We start from the raw sequence: 15,761 nt of genomic DNA, 5'->3' as shown, positions 1-15,761 counted from the left end.
CTAACATTTGATACCCATAAGGACAGAGCTCAGCAGAGGACCCTTGTAGGTGTTTTAGGGACTTGCAATAGCATGAAAGGTTTACATTTTCTCAAGTGCAAAAGGATTACTGGGGCTATTGTAAATTTGCTTCAAAGAAACAAAAGAAGAGCTTTAAAGTCCTGCAATAATCAGAAGAAATGTAAGAAGAGATAGGTAAGTTATGATGTGCTTTAGCATAGCATAGCATCAGGTTTTATTTGATTAATTCTTCCCTACAGCTTGTAATGGATATACACAGTGTGATTTCGGGGCAGGAGTAGCTTCAAAGTACAATCTGAGTATCACAGATCCAAGCATGCACAGCTGGATTTCAAATATATAAGCCACTTTGAGTTACACAGGAGGAAGGAAAGGGGAAAATTACTACGATCTAAAATGTTAAAGCTTCTTTCTCATGATTAAGTACATTTACATGTCTTACTCAAACCAGCAGAAGTTGTTTCCAGGGAACAGAAAGAAACAAGTAGGACTCCACACTACCTGTGTGTGTGTACAACATACATAAGTCCTGCTCCTCACCTGCGTCTTCCTAAAAATAGGGCAAAATCATGTTTGGTGATTTGGGCAGAGAATTGGCAGTGTTACAAGAAAATTACAGGTATTGAAAAAGCTCCCTGTCATTTTCTTCCTGTGGGAGAGGACAAGGGATACCAGGTTTCCTCACAAAGGGAGGCAGCCAGATTTCTCCTGCAGCAGGTGCCCTAGAAGACTATGTACGGAAAGGGTAGAGCATACTCGCTGCAGTGGTCCCAGTAGTCCATTTATCAGGAAACATTGCCACAGGCTGTGTTGACATCAAGAGAGAGAATACCATTCCCTGGGATGACGCTGCAAAAGCATTGCTGCAGTGCTGGTGTTAACTTCCAGCCTCAGGATCTCTCAGCACCATTAGCAATTCTGCCTAAAGCTGAGTCCTCCTCGTTAGCCTAGTGATCTCCTCTCCCATTATATAACTTCTTAGGCAAATCTGTTATTCCTCCTTTTTAATGGATTTAGGATGTCTTGGAAAGTCTCATCAAGTATTTGCCTACAGGTCCAGAGAAACAAGAGTACATTTTGTTCTGGACTACTATTAAAAAATGGTATGCAGATAACCAGAACCAAAAAGGTGTCTGGTGGCCACACAAAAGACAGCCAGGCGGTATCACTCCTTTCTATACTAACTGGTAAACTGCTACAGTCTTGACGATAGTCTCATTCAGGAAGGATCTTGGATTTGAATATAGCTTTAGAAGTGTTGCCTGTGCTTGATTTGAAACAGCAGGGAGTCTGAATGACCTTTCCCTGAAGACATGAAAGCTTCCCAGTGGAACGTGGCAGGTCAAGTGTCTAATTACCTTCATGGGGAGATCACCTAGACCATCTCTGACTAACTCTACAGCTCAGAAAGGTAAAATGGCTATTGTTGGAAGAACTTGCCAAGGGGGGACAGGACGTGAAGGAACCACCTGAGCTATATTTGCTGATGTATTAAATCTCCACCATGGGAAATTTTTAGGGACAGACTAGATTGGCAGGGAAAGAAATAGCTGACTTGCAAAGGAGGTCCTTCCAAGCACAGGTGGTAGATGAGACATCGAACACCATAGCACCACCCAGGAATAATATGGGAAAGAATAATTTGGGCACAGGATGGATGAAATGAGGTCAGTGGATATTACTGAGTGCTAACCTCAACCCCCACTCCTAAGTGAGAGGGACATCTGGTTGGGATAGTGCAGGTCCATCTGACCCAACTACAGTCAGGCTAGATGAGATCCCTTCTAAACCTACTTGTCTGAGATTCACGAAACCCAACATATAGACCCATATGGCACTTTGAGATTAGGGAAAGTTCAGATACTGGCCAATTTGTGTTGTTAAGCTCACAAAATACTAAGATAAATAATGGAAAATGCTTCAGCTGCTATTTATTTAGGGCATTTTTGCCATGTGACATCAAAAAGTATTCCAGGGTGGAATTTATTAACATAAAAATGGACTTGGTGAGGCTTTGTGATCTATTAAACTTCCAGCTAACTAGACTTTTGTTTATCTAATCGACAGATGGTGTTTTTCTGAACTGGTTATGTTGATTCACAGCACTGAAGTGGTTACTGGAAAAAAGGACCATGAATTTAATAAGGAGCACTCCCATACACACGCAACAAACGTAAGCCATATTCTACCATCTCCAAAAGAAAAAAAGCAGCAGTTTTTGAACCAAATTACCAAAATATTGGCACGTTTTGCATGTCCATTATGCATGTTCAAAGCCCCTGGAACAGGAATGCTGTTGGTAAATCAGCTGCTTCAGACATATGCACCAAGTTACTGCATTTGCTTGGAGTACTCTGCTCCAGGTTAGGAGAAAGACAATCACGCATAGACTCCTCTTGCAGAAGTCCTGTCCTGGAGGGCTGGTTTAGCTATTTTATAATAAAGACTCATCCCACTTAAAAAAAACCTTCTCAGGCTTCTCATTAATAAATGCCAATGAACATAATATGATACAAGGTTGTAGAAACCAATGTCAATTGAGAAACCAGGAAAAGAAAACACAGTCAATGACAATAAAGAGTTGAACATTTAAAGGACTCTCGAGCAGCTGAACTCACAATCATTCTCCAAACACGAAAGATGTTTGAACTGTTTATGAAATGAAGTGGAGCTTCTGTAACTGCACACTGAACCATGCCGAACAGGAAGAAATCTCTTTGCTTATTAGGCCTCAAGGAGATAATATATTGTGCTAAAGAAACAGCTACAGCCTTTGCTATGCATCAGGGAGATTACTCCTGTTCAGGTAGGTGGGATGCTTTCGGACCTTTTTTTCACCATCTCTCTGATTTAATATGTTTTAGGAATGAAGCAGTAATGTTCTGCTTCAGTTGCAGAAAGAAGATCTTGAAAAGATAGGATCAACCATACTTGTCATAGAAGGACAGCAGAGAAGGACAGGCTTCTGCCTCCATGGGCTCAAATTCAGAATATCTTAGAAAGGATGGGAAAAAGAACTGAAAAGCATATAATGGAGCGTTAATAGTACTCCCCTATCCCATCATTTTGTGTGTGTATGCGTGTATATATATACATATGTATATATATACATATAAACACACTAAAATATACAAACACACACACACATGGATACATACACCTTCCTAGGCGTGTGCGTATGTAATATTATATACATACACAAGCGCAGACTAAACTTTATACAGAGGGAGAATGCATACCGGAGTCTGACACTGGGAAAGGTTTTCTTCAGCATATTTACACGCCTAGTCTCAGGCAGGATGTGGTCTGTCATTGCAGAGGCCACAGCACAAGGTGAGACTTTGCAAAATGTAATACAAGCTATTAATGCTGGTTGGTCTGCAAAATTCATACCTAGTCCTTAGGAGGGAGGATGTTAGGGTTGAGAGGGGATTTTCTTCAAAAACTGGATTGGTTGTTTCTGGAACGCTGAAACAAAAGACACTGAATTGGACACAGGAGGACAAACAGGCAAGGAAATATAAGACTGACTACAGTGCCTACATCATGTTGGTTGCAATACACACGAGAAAAAAAAAAGATGTGAAATGTTAAAACAGTTGTGATAATACGACAGCCTTAAGTAGTAGAGGCTTGTTCTTCTGGCAACTGCATGTTTCAAATCATGAATTGCACAACTGAACAATGATGTTATACGTGGATTCAAGTGCTAACATCAAAAACAATTTTCTGCAGGAAAATCTATACTTGCTAGACACAGGTGTCATGGCAAGTAACAAGTCATGGCATAATAGCCAGCAATGCAACTGCTTTGGGCTTATTACTTTTTGAGTCCAGGACAGCTATATATAATGCCACCTGTGCATAAGAGAGCAGGTGAAGGCGGTTAGACCAGAGACCTCATGAAGTCCCTTCCAACCTAAATTATTCTATGATCTGTAGCATACAAAAGATTGAATCTCATCTGCCATCTCTGGCAGGAGCAGAAGACACCTTCAGCTTCATTCATGGAAAAAGGAAAAGCTGGGTTCTTACTCTTCCAGTTTTGGCATAGGACAGCTTTTGGGGGAGTCAGTGGGACAGACAGAGTTCCTTGTTACAGGAAAGGCATAGGAAATGCAGAGCTTGAAATCCACTGGATGCTTTGAAATTGTTCAAAAGAAAGTACACCATGGCAGAAACAGGAAAATACTGATACATAGCACAGGCCAACAACATGATATTTTTCCTGGGAAGAAGGCGAGAGAAGAGGAAGAGACAAAACGGTAGCTAGCCCTGTAAAAGGCCATGTTCTGGTAAAAAAGTGTTATGCTTCCCTGCATGCAAATACTGATCCCTCACAAGCTGTTTCCTCTCAGATCTAATAATCTTTACCTGTTGGAAACACTCTGTAATTACAGGTTCCAATGCCAGCTTCTCATTAACAAAGAAATCTGCCCTCTATTCCATGGGGCTTTGTTTTGCCTGATTAAAGATATTGTTAAAGCCTCCACAAATATTTTTTGTACCCACATGGACTCCTTATTGAATCTGTCTGTCTTCACTTCCTGTCTTAGTACAACTTACTTGTTAAGTTGTTGCCTCACTGCACCCCTGAAGTGCTTGCCTTTAAGTGGTTGGTGAAATGATTAATATTTATTTAGTAAAGCTCTTTGAAGACGATACATGACATAAATATCAGCTAACACTATTATGCTTGCAAAAAACAATACAGCTTTTGTAAGATTAAAAGCCTATTCCCCCATTAGATTTCTTGAAATTTGTTAAAACAAAATAACGTAACCTTCCCTTTGCAGTTTATCCCTCTTATCTCTTCGCAGCTTTTAATAGACAGTATTTCCCATCTGATTACTGCTAATCACATCGTTATACTGCTTTTACAGCCTTGGGGTTTATTACAAAGCTTCTCCATTACTCCAGATAGGCAGAAAACAGTAGCAGGTAGGGAGCAATATACGTTTTCCAAAGATCAGAACCATTATTTAATGTTTTTGTAAATATTTACTTTAGAAGCAGGCTAAACGTTACTTAAGATTCGGTCTAAACTGCTGTGTTTAAAGGAAAAAAATCACGAGGACATATGGAACTCATCTGAAGGAGAAAAAAAAAGTTACAATTACACAAAAGAATTAATTTCCCTTGCTGTTACCAAAGAGTTGTCTTCATAAAATCTTGTGGCATGCCTTTGTATCTTAGGTGGAACATCATGATACATATCATGTGGTTTGTGGTCTTCCCTTCCTACTGCCTGAAGCTTTGGCTGCAGTTTCCCCAACCTGACTGTCCCACCAAATCGGTACACACCCGCATTGTGCTCCCACTGGGATTTCTGTTCCTGTTCTGCTTTTTTTTTTTTTTTTTTCCCCTTCTTCTTAGTCATCTTACCCACAAGCGGCATAAATCAAGGCGAGGCTGTGTTTTCACAGCTAGGCAGTTCTTGCAACATCAGGGATGAGTTCAGGGAAACGGCTGGAAAACTTGCTATACCCACACACACACACCTGCCTTTTGGCTAATGGAAGACGAGCACAGTGCCAAAGATGTTTGTTTATTCTTGCCCTGGGTGCTTTGATATGTATGCCATCGATGAGGGTAATCGCCCTACCTCACAACACGGCACCCATGACTGAATAGGGCCTCACATCTCCTTATAGACCTCCCAGACGTCTTCTCCAGTGCGTGAGTTGTTGGGTCACGTCACTGGAGATGTCCCTACCAGCCTTTTGATGAGGCCCCTCTGTTTTTTCAGTACTTTGGAAGGGATTTGGGATGGAGATAGAAAAAGGATGGACCAAGTCAAAGCCACTCAGGCAGGCAGGCGCAGCCATGTCACTTTGGAAGCAGTGCTTGCTGAACACAAGGATGCAGTTTTGTCCAGCTGTGAACAAATGCAGCAGACCCCCATGCTACAATGTCACCACAGCATCAAGCCTGTAGCTTTTAACTGATTTATGTCACCTTAGTGAAAAACAACAGGATACAGTGTTGCACTGGAATTAGCCCTTGTGGTATCACATGTGCCGGGACATGGGCCGCACAACCCTTTCTGCTCCCTATTTCATTTCATGTGGGGGCACAGCCACCTACGATGACCATCCAGCACCCTGCATGCTGGTGGGTGGGCTGGGAGCAAGTGCTGAGGCACATTTGGGAGAAAGGTGGGGCTGCTCCAGAGAGAGAGGTGGCGTGGGCACGTGCAGCCAGGCCCTGCCCTCCCTGTTCTCGCGGGGTTGTGTTGTCACACTGGCAAAGCCGGGGCGGCCAGTTGAGAGGCCCTGGTGGTGTCACATACCCCAGGGGCAGATGGGGCGGGGAGGGCACCTGAGAGCTCGCTGCCTGCAAAGCAGCACACACCCGCCTGCTGCCACCACCCCGTGTCCCAACGGCACGGGGCCACGGGTGACACCAGGCCACCGGCACCCAGTGCAGCCATAACTCTGTTGTCACAATGGACCATCCCATGCCACAATTTCGGGACACTCTGTGGGCTAAAAAACCTTCTGCCTCTTTCTGTTTCTTTCTCTGAATGTTAAAACCTCAGGGGAGAACCAGAAAATTAAGTATTTCTTTGCAGGAACTAGAAACACCATGAGGAAAAACAGTCCCCTGCTCCCTTCCAGGATTTTTACCTGTCTGGACGATCCAGGAGGAGAAGAGAGAGAAGAGGATGAGAGTCCTGACTTAGACAGGAGCCGCTGGTGCTGATGCCACAGTTAGCATGCTCTCCTGCCTCTGGAGGCCAGGAGCAGAGTCCATGGGACGTGCACATGGCGGTTTGAAAGTCCCTTCAGCAGCCTGTGTAGCTGCATTTGTTCGTCAGTTACCACAGCAAGTGGTGTCCCTCTCAGTCTTCACAGGGCTGTCAGGAAGCTGTGTTTGTAGACGGCCAGGCTTGAGTCTGCCATCATCCTTGGCAAAACCCCTGCTGGCTCAACCCTGAGTTTTGCCAGAGCAAGGACCCTGCCTCATATTAGTAATTACTGTATTTCATCAAGAAAACTTTGGTAGCTGTCATTCTTCTCAATACAGCGAGGAACTTCCCAGTTTTGGAAAGGGTGTGCAGCTGTGGAGGTGGTGGGAAGGCTGGGATCCAGATCCACTCTCTGCACACAGCAGGACGGGTGGCATCTGGGTCCACCAACACAGCGGGGCTGGGTGGTGTCCTGCGGGGAGAAGGGGCCATGTCCGGCACCCCGACCCCCATCCCTGCCCCGAACAGATCCACAGGCAGGAGCTCCTGCAAGCAGCGGCAACTGGCGCTGTCAGACTGTCCTCTCCTCCGAAACCACGCAGCTGAACAGAGGTGGGCACTTGGGAGGAGGCTGGAGTTGCAGCTGCTGCAACAACCTCCGAAGAAAGCTTCCAGATCCTCAGGGATCTTGGATGGGTTTCTATCAGCATGAACCTGCTCCCGTCTTGTTGGAGGAAGGTGATTCCTCCTGAGGCGTCTCAGTCTGAGTGGAAGCTGGATAGCTAACGGTGCAAGAAGGACAAACACACATTGTGCAAACACACAGAGAGAGGTTTCCGTCCATCCTCCTGTGAGGCTGAGGAGCCTGGTGACCCTCCTGGGGCGGCCATACCGGCAAGGACTGCTGAGGTACAGCCTAGGTGCTGCCAGCGCCATGCAGGGCCCACGTCCTTGACCTGCCCTCCGCCCCGCTGCTCGGCGAGGCCCCGCTACCCCTGGTTTCGAGGGGCCGGGGAAGGCAGCGCCTGTGAAGGCGGCGCCTGTGAGGACATGTCGCCTCACGCCCGGGAGCGGAGCGGGGTCAGAGCGGCCGGCGCAGGGCTGAGGGGAGGGCGCGCGCCTCAGGGCATCCCCTCAGGATCGGGCTGCTCTCAGTTCCTGCCCGGCACAAGCCCCGCTTGGACGATTTTGTGACCTTTTTTTTTTTTGAGTGCGGGAATGTCGAAACTTTCCGATTTTCCGTCAGGGAAGCGCCACGCAGGTGCCGGCGCGGCTGAGGGGCGGCTGGCGAGGCGGGAAGGCCGCCGCCGCGCGGCTCGGCCGGGCCGCCATCGCCCCCTGGCGGCGGCCCTGGGCGGCGGCGGCGGCGGCGGCGGCGGAGGGAGGCGCGGGCGGGCCGGGGCGGCTGCGCCAAACTTTCCGCCGGAGCCCGAGTTCGGCCTCCCCGGTGCCGTGTGCGCCGAGCAGCGCCCGCCTTCCCCGGGGCGCCGCGGCAGCCCCCGTTCGCCGCCGAATTTTAAAGGAAAAAAAAAATATTGACTTTTAAAACTTTTTTATTTTCCGGCTTTATTCCGCTCCCTCCCCTCCCGCCCCCCGCTCTCCCTCCCCATCCGCGTCCCGAACCGGCGGGGCGGGAAGGGAGCTTCTCCGGTCTGCAAAATCAAAGCATGGCGGAGGCTGGCGATGAGAACCGTCCTCCCCAAAGCATCCAGCGCCTCTGACAAGCCCGGAGCCAGCGAGGGTGGGGGTGGGAAAGGGCGGGAGGGGGGAGAGCATGGGAGGGAGGGGGCGGCCAGTCCTTCCCCCTGCACTTGTCAGATGCAGATGGGACTGGCAAAGTTTGTTTGAATAAAAAAAAAAAAAAAGGCCAAAAGAAAAAAAAAAGGGGGAAGAGCAGGAGGAGGGAAAAAAAAAAAAAAAGATCCTAGAAATCCAAAAAGGCTCATCTGGGAAGGAGAGAGAGGAGAGCGAGAGGAAGCGGGATGCAACTCAACCTGACGCTGATCTGCTTCGTCTTCGGGGGGTTCCTGCCCGACGCCGCGGCCCGGCGGGAGCAGATGGACACGGGGCAGTGCGACCTGCCCCGCTCGGTGAGCCGGGCCGGGCCGGGCCGGGCCGGGCCGGGGGGCGCGGCCGCTCGGGGATGCGCGGCTGGCGGCGGAGATCCGCGGGAGCCGCCGGGGCGCGGAGGCTGGGGGGGACACGGGGGGGACACGGGAGTCGGGGAGGTGAAGGGAGGGAGGGAGAGGCCCCCCCCCCCGTGCGTGTGCACGCAGTCCCCACGGACACGCGTCTCCCCGCAGGTGTGGCGCTGCCCCGCGTGTCCCCCCCGCGGGGGGCGCCGGTCCCGGGGGGATGCGGCCGTGGGGGAGAGCGGGGGTCACGGCGGGTCCCTGCCCCAGGCGGGTCCCTTCGCGCCCGTGGGCGCTGCTTGCTCCGATCCTGGCTGGGGCTTTTGTGGGGAGCTGGGGGAAAGGGACACCCCCCCCACCCGAGGGTGGTGTTCCCCCCGTGGGCTGCCTCCTGCCCCTCTCTCCCTCCGCTGCTGAAGGGTCCCCCCTTCTCCTTCCCTTTAGCAAGGAGAGCTCAACTCCTTCCTCTGGACCATCCGCCGCGACCCCCCCGCCTATCTCTTCGGCACCATCCACGTGCCCTACACGCGGGTGTGGGACTTCATCCCCGACAACTCCAAGGCTGCCTTCCACGCCAGCTCCAGTGTCTACTTCGAGCTGGACCTCACTGACCCCTACACCATCTCTGGACTGGCCAGCTGCCAGATGCTGCCCCACGGGGAGAACCTGCAGGACGTGCTGCCCCGGGAGCTGTACCGCCGCCTCAAACGCCACCTGGACTACATCAAGCTGATGCTGCCCCACTGGATGACCCCAGACCAGCGGGGCAAAGGGCTCTACGCTGACTACCTCTTCAACGCCATAGCTGGTAACTGGGAGCGCAAGAGGCCCGTCTGGGTGATGCTTATGGTGAACTCCTTGACGGAGACGGACATCCGCTCCAGAGGGGTGCCAGTGCTCGATCTCTACCTTGCCCAGGAGGCCGAGAGGATGAAAAAGACGACAGGCGCAGTGGAGAGGGTGGAGGAGCAGTGTCACCCGCTGAATGGGCTCAACTTCTCCCAGGTAAGGAGGCTCCTGGGCCTTGTGGCTTATCCCAGGAGGTGGGGACCATTCTCCTGGCATTTTGGTTGGGTTTTGGGGACGAACCCCAAGCCCGTTGCAGCGGGGTGGATTGCTTGTGGGCTCCAGCGGCCTTTGCGTCGGGCTGCCCCTTCTCCATTGCGCCTACCCATGCTGCCTGCAAAAAAACCCCTGTGTTGTGTGCAGCAAGTACTGCGTGTTTATGATGTGTGTTATTCATTTGAGAGGCAAATGTCCAGGGTGTGAGTGTGTGTGTCCGCTGGCTTGCCACTTATAAGGGAAACTTCCACGCCTCCCATCCTGTCCTGGAGCTGGGTAAAAAGTGCTTGCCTTTTTTTTTTTGTTTGCTTGTTTTTCAAGTAAAGCAGCTCTGTGGTACTTGTCAGGAAAAGGATGAAACTTGAACAATGAAAAAAGAAATTTCAACATTGTTCAAATAGTTCTAAGTACGTGCAAACTGTCAGTCGTCTTTTTAGTAGTCACTCCAGGTCAAAGCAAACTGGCTCACGTTGCCCTCACGTACTGGGGGAAATTAAGTGTTCGATCTGCATGGATTTTTTTCTCATTTTAGAACAGGTAAAGTTCAGCAAAAAGAAAAGGACGTAGATTAAGAAACAGAAGTTATTGGTGTAACTGGACTCCAGAATTCTTTCAGTGGATTTAGCTTTAAACAACCAAGTACTAAGCCATGCAATCTATTTCATTTCGGTGGATTAATCAGGAACACAGTCACAGCTATTGACTTTGCTTTGTGAAACTGTTTATATGAAATCAGATTTACTAGAAATTCAGGAAATGAATGTGTGTGGAAGAAAACAAATAATCCAGGGGAAATTTAAGATGGTGTCAGTTACTGCTATGATATTTCGTTTTTAACCTGCTTTTCGTCATTAGTTTTGGATCAGGCTATTTCCAGTTTTATCTTACTGTCTTAGTTTGAGCAAAAAAATTCTTGGTGATGTGGGAATAAGGATTAAAGGACTGATCTTTGGTGTGATTAAAATGTCCTTCGAGTGCCTTCACCCCCTTCTCTCCTGAAGTGTAGTGGGAACTGTTTTAAGGGGAAGAAGTCTGGCTTTCACTAACATTCGGTTCATACGATTTTTTAACTAGAAGTCTAACTTTGCGTACAGCCTTCAGAGGAGAAGATTGGTCGCATACACTTTTGGAGGGATTTTCTTGTTTATCAACAAAAATAATTAAAAGAAAGCCCCTCAGGACCTTTGCATTAATTAACACACATGCAAAACAAGGAATTCATTTTACCTTGTTCTGTTTGAAGGGTTTAAGTGCCTATCCTCCCTGTTGAACCCCTTTTTAAGGTGAGGTAAAAATAATTAACCATTCCAGGCATCCAATAGCATTTGGTTGTATTAGGTCAAAAATGTCAGTTAGAATCAAGCACATGAAAGCTCTTGGTTAAAAATGTACCACTCGGAAGCCTTTTAAACATGAATCATATTACATTTTTTTCTTTTTAGAGAGAACGAGTGCGACAGAGAAAGGAAAACGGACAGAGTACAAAACTCACTGCTGCTCTTACCATAATTTTGTTTTTCTCTCATCCTAAATTTTAAAGAAACACAAATTTCCCCTTTTGTTTTGCTACAATAATAATCTAAAAAAGAACAGCAAAGGTATTACTGCTATTGGGAAGTAAAGGACAATCATTTATGCAAAAAGTTTGTGCTGATTAAACAAATACATTACATTTTAATTATTACAGAGAATTGACATTGCTGCTAAAATAGATCAGCATTCAGGAGGATTTTTCCTAGGCTGAATCTTTTTCTGGGAACAAGGCCACCACAACAACATGAGACAAAACTAAACAAAACAAACCAGATATTTATTTTCTTGCTTCCTCTAGATTTCATGCATCCTGACACCTGGCTAGTTGTTTAACAATAGTAATTTGTAATGTTATCACACTGTCTGGCAGTCCTACTGCTTGGTGTATTACAGTGCTAATTTAGTGGAGTGGATTACTACTGCTAGGTTTCGCCTCCCAATTTCAGGTCTTGGAGTCTTCCTTAAGCAACACGTAATTAAAACACACTAAAATGGAAATCAGAAATTGAGCAGCTTTTGTCTTGTAGTGTGTTTGCACAGTTTGATGAGAACATCTGTGATAAATTACGGTCCCAAATCTGCTAAGGGCATCAGCAGTTTTTACCTGTTTTCAGCATTACTGTTACGGGAATACTGCACATAATTTCTGCATTCAGAATTCAAGTTTTAAAACTGTGCCTTGCTGAATAATGTCAATGCTTTTGTTTCCCCTGTCCCCAAAGTCCAGTATTTTTGCCCTAAGCAAATTAAAAAAGAGAAAAAGCTTTTTTTTTTTCACTTCTTCCCCTCAAAGGCAGCTTTGTGCTACTGCAAATATTTAATCTGACTACATGCACCAAATCGGTTAATCTGATACTGCGAGGAGGAGGAAATCTAGGAGTGGTCCTGGTGTGGTACTTAGTTTTGATCTGCTCTGAAAGAAAGCGGATACACTTGCATTTTTGACCAGGAACGATCTTTGAAACGTTCTGTGCGTTGCTTTGAAATGTTGATTGTCTTAGCCGGATGAAAAGATTAAGGTGGCTCATATAATTAGCTGCTTCCTGGAGAGCCAGCTCTTGCAGGTAGAGCACGGGCACATTGTTTTCTATTGTAAACGCAGAAACTTTGTAGTTTGATGCTCTGCTCCCCCTGAAATAGAATCATAGAATGGTTTAGGAAATCTCTGCTCAGTGTTCAGTGCTGCTCTCCCAAAGTGGCACTGTTGGGATTGCCCTCCTTTCCCCATGACTTTTCCTACTTGCTTTCCACAGGGATGGCGGAGGAGGGAGCATCCTCGCTCCCCCCAGGACTCTGGTCACACAAAGTCCGGGTCCTTGGTATTGCATAGCTGGTGGCAAGGTGTCTCAATTGCAGCAAAAGGCTGGGTTGGGAGCCTGTCAGGAGGGGAACTCACATCAGGTTTGGGTCAGGTTGAAATTTCCCCGCTCCTTGTTGTATGAAGTTTCAGGGTTTTCACTGGAGGTGGCACAGAGGGAGCTGAGCCGCACAAAGAAGGGGAAGCAGACGGCTTTTCTGTCAGACAGCACAGATGTTTATTTACAGAGTGGCCAGAAAAGTGCAAAATCAGGTGTGCCAGGACTGAGAAGAGCTGGTGGGGGGGGGGATGGCATTCAGGGCCTTCTCTTGTTGGGGTCCACTGCAGCCGGCTCCATGACAGGCCGTGAGGACTTGTCCACATGGCCTCCCGAGGGCCAGCTCGGGAAAGGATTGATCCTTCCCTCTTCTTTGTGACCCTCACACAAATCTGTAGTGAAAAGCTGTCCCCAGGCTGACATACGCTGTTGCGGGAGCAAGGAGGATGGTGACGGTGACACCTACAGCTGCTCAGGTCTGTCTGTGTCCACCCTGTTCACCCAGGGCTGTGGCGGGACCCCTGCTCAGCACCCTCGGGCAGCATCACCTCCCCACGAGGAGCCTGTGCAGTTGGCAAGGGGAACGTCCTACTCCTCTACCCCAACTGCTCCACCCTGGGGAGGTGGATGGCAGCTCTCGCTCACGTGTGGTTCTGCCTCTCAGCAGGATCCCCGGACTGAGACAGTGTTCATATCCCTTCCTCCAAGTTAGAAATAAAACCCCTCTCCCGTCCCATCCTGACCTTGCTCTCTTGAGGGAGAATCTGCATTCAGCCTGCGCCAGATGCCCTAAATCCCAAGGTTTGTGAGGAGAATTTTGTGTCAGGGCCAGACTCCATCCCGACCTGTCGGCGGGGGAAGCTGTCAGGCCGGAGGGGAGCCGCCGGCACCCCCTTTCCTCTGCCTCCCCTAGTCTGGGCTTGCGGAGCCCTGACTCTGGTCTTCTCTGGCCTGTATCATTTCCAACTGCAGGGGGAGATGTTAAATATCAAACCAGTGTTGATTGGATCAGAGACGGCCTCAAAGAAAGAAACCTTAGACCGTGCCAGATTAAACTTCACACTTCACCATTCTTCCCTTTTCATTTCTTTGCCGCCTCATTCTCTGCACAAATAAACCTTGTCTCCCTGCTTCCTACCGATGAGACAGCATTCAAGGGGCAGGAATGACTTTGTTAACAAAATCAGTCTTCATTTCCCAGGTCCTGCTGTTCTATCAAACCCTGGGACATGGTGGCTTTGATTACTCTAGTGATAGGATTAGAGGGGGAACAAGTGCTGGTTAATAAAAGGCCGATGGGTGGTCCATCACGTTTGGTCACTGACAGATCTGGAGTCTTGGAGCTGGACCTTCAGTGGCAAAACAGCATGACGCAATAAATACATAGACAGGGCCACGGCCTGGACTTGCTATTCCATCTCCCCTGTCCACCTGAAAAACTAAACAGTTCTGTGATCACAAAGCTGGGACTCTTGGAGCTGGCGGGGACCGGTATAGCCGACTTCAAGGGAAATTTGCCTGTTTATACTAATGAAAGATCCAGGCTCAAAGTTTTCTGAAGCGGATTAAAGGGCTCAGTTTCAGAGCTAGTTGACTTTTGACAGTCTGTAGTTTATTTGAGGCAGTATTATTAATTTTTTAATTTTATTTTCTTACAGGAAAAGTGGTTTTTGCCTAATAGAAATTGTGCCTTTTTGCTTTAAAAAAATTTCAGGCTTCATGAAAAGGGCACGAGTTATCAAGAATAGCTTAGTATCATCTGTTTTGATTGCTGAATGTTGTTGAAAGAAATGTTGTTAAAAGTTTTGATTATACATGGTTATACACAGAGCACATAGTTTTCATCTTGCTGGCTTTAATTAAACTATCACCCCCTTCACCTCCCTGCACCTTGGGGTAAAAAAATTCCCCCTGTAAAATTGACCTCGGGGTAGAAATTCATACAGCAGAAATAGAAATCCTTCCATTTCACTCCCTTTGAACACTAGTGGAGCTGCTTTAGGTCTTTACCAGGGGAACTGTTGGAGGGTTAAACTATGCAGGTATTAAAACTACAGTAGTCGCAGTAACACCTGAAAGGATCAGCAGCTGACATTTTATAGCTGTAACTAACTGTACGTGTTGCTCTTTACAGGTAGTTACTGTGTGCTTCTTCACCACAGCCCCCTTGAAAGGCCCACCCTGGCATTTGATGCCTATTAAGAAAAAAGCCAGTCAGTTAACGATGGCTCGAGGGGCAGCTGGCAATTCATCTATTATATATATTATGTATATAACTGCAAGAAGTGTTTTTAGAACAGGTTAGATATGAGCCCTTCCATTCCGTCTGATCCTTCACATCTCCCTTGGTAAGATTCAAGCCCAAGACAGGTGTACCTGCCACCCATGAGCAGATCTGCAGAGGATTCTGCCGGTTGACTTGTTTGCAAAATTATGGGTGCTGCTTGTGATCCGTTTTAAGCAGGAACTGCATCTTTGTAAGGTGGGCTTTGAAAAGAATAATTCCCCAGAAAACAGTGGCAAACAAGTCTGGCACTCTAGGGAGTCCCTGCTATATTTGAGGCAGCCCAATGTTACCGACGTATAGAAGTCAAATTGCAGAATTGGGCCATTTTTTTCTGTGTGTGTGGTGAGAGGTGAGGTCAGAGTGGCGTCTCCGGCTCCAGCGATGCCTGGTCCTGGCTGCAGGGAGCCCTGGTACCCCTGCAGTGTGAGAGGCACGGGGAGCACCCAGGCACACGCTTCATTCCCTGGAGGAGATTCACTCCCCGAGCTCTGCTTCGGGAAAGGGGGAAGAAGAGGGACATTTCACCCAAATCCATCCCCATAATTAGGCACTAACGCTGCTTTCAGATCCCTGTGGGATCTCCCCTGGAGCAGTTTGCCACCTCCAAACTGCTCACCCACTAAGTGCAAAATACCACCCCCTGCTTTTAGTAAATGATATTTCCACAGCAATGATTTTCT

General features: G+C 47.8%; 1 protein-coding gene across 1 annotated transcript in view; it reads left to right on the top strand.

Annotated features, from left to right (window-relative positions):
• Positions 1-8,571: 8,571 nt before the first annotated feature.
• The window catches only part of TRABD2B (TraB domain containing 2B), a 303,259-nt gene continuing 296,069 nt past the window's right edge, over positions 8,572-15,761 (top strand). Inside the window, exons 1-2 of the mRNA XM_054211574.1 lie at positions 8,572-8,802; positions 9,289-9,849. Of these exons, the coding sequence (XP_054067549.1) occupies positions 8,695-8,802; positions 9,289-9,849 (669 nt within the window). The 5' untranslated portion in view covers positions 8,572-8,694. The remainder of the gene's footprint in view (positions 8,803-9,288; positions 9,850-15,761) is intronic.

This window comes from Rissa tridactyla, chromosome 8, assembly GCF_028500815.1.
Source record: "Rissa tridactyla isolate bRisTri1 chromosome 8, bRisTri1.patW.cur.20221130, whole genome shotgun sequence".
Taxonomy (NCBI): domain Eukaryota; kingdom Metazoa; phylum Chordata; class Aves; order Charadriiformes; family Laridae; genus Rissa; species Rissa tridactyla.
This window is presented reverse-complemented; position numbering and strand designations above follow the sequence as displayed.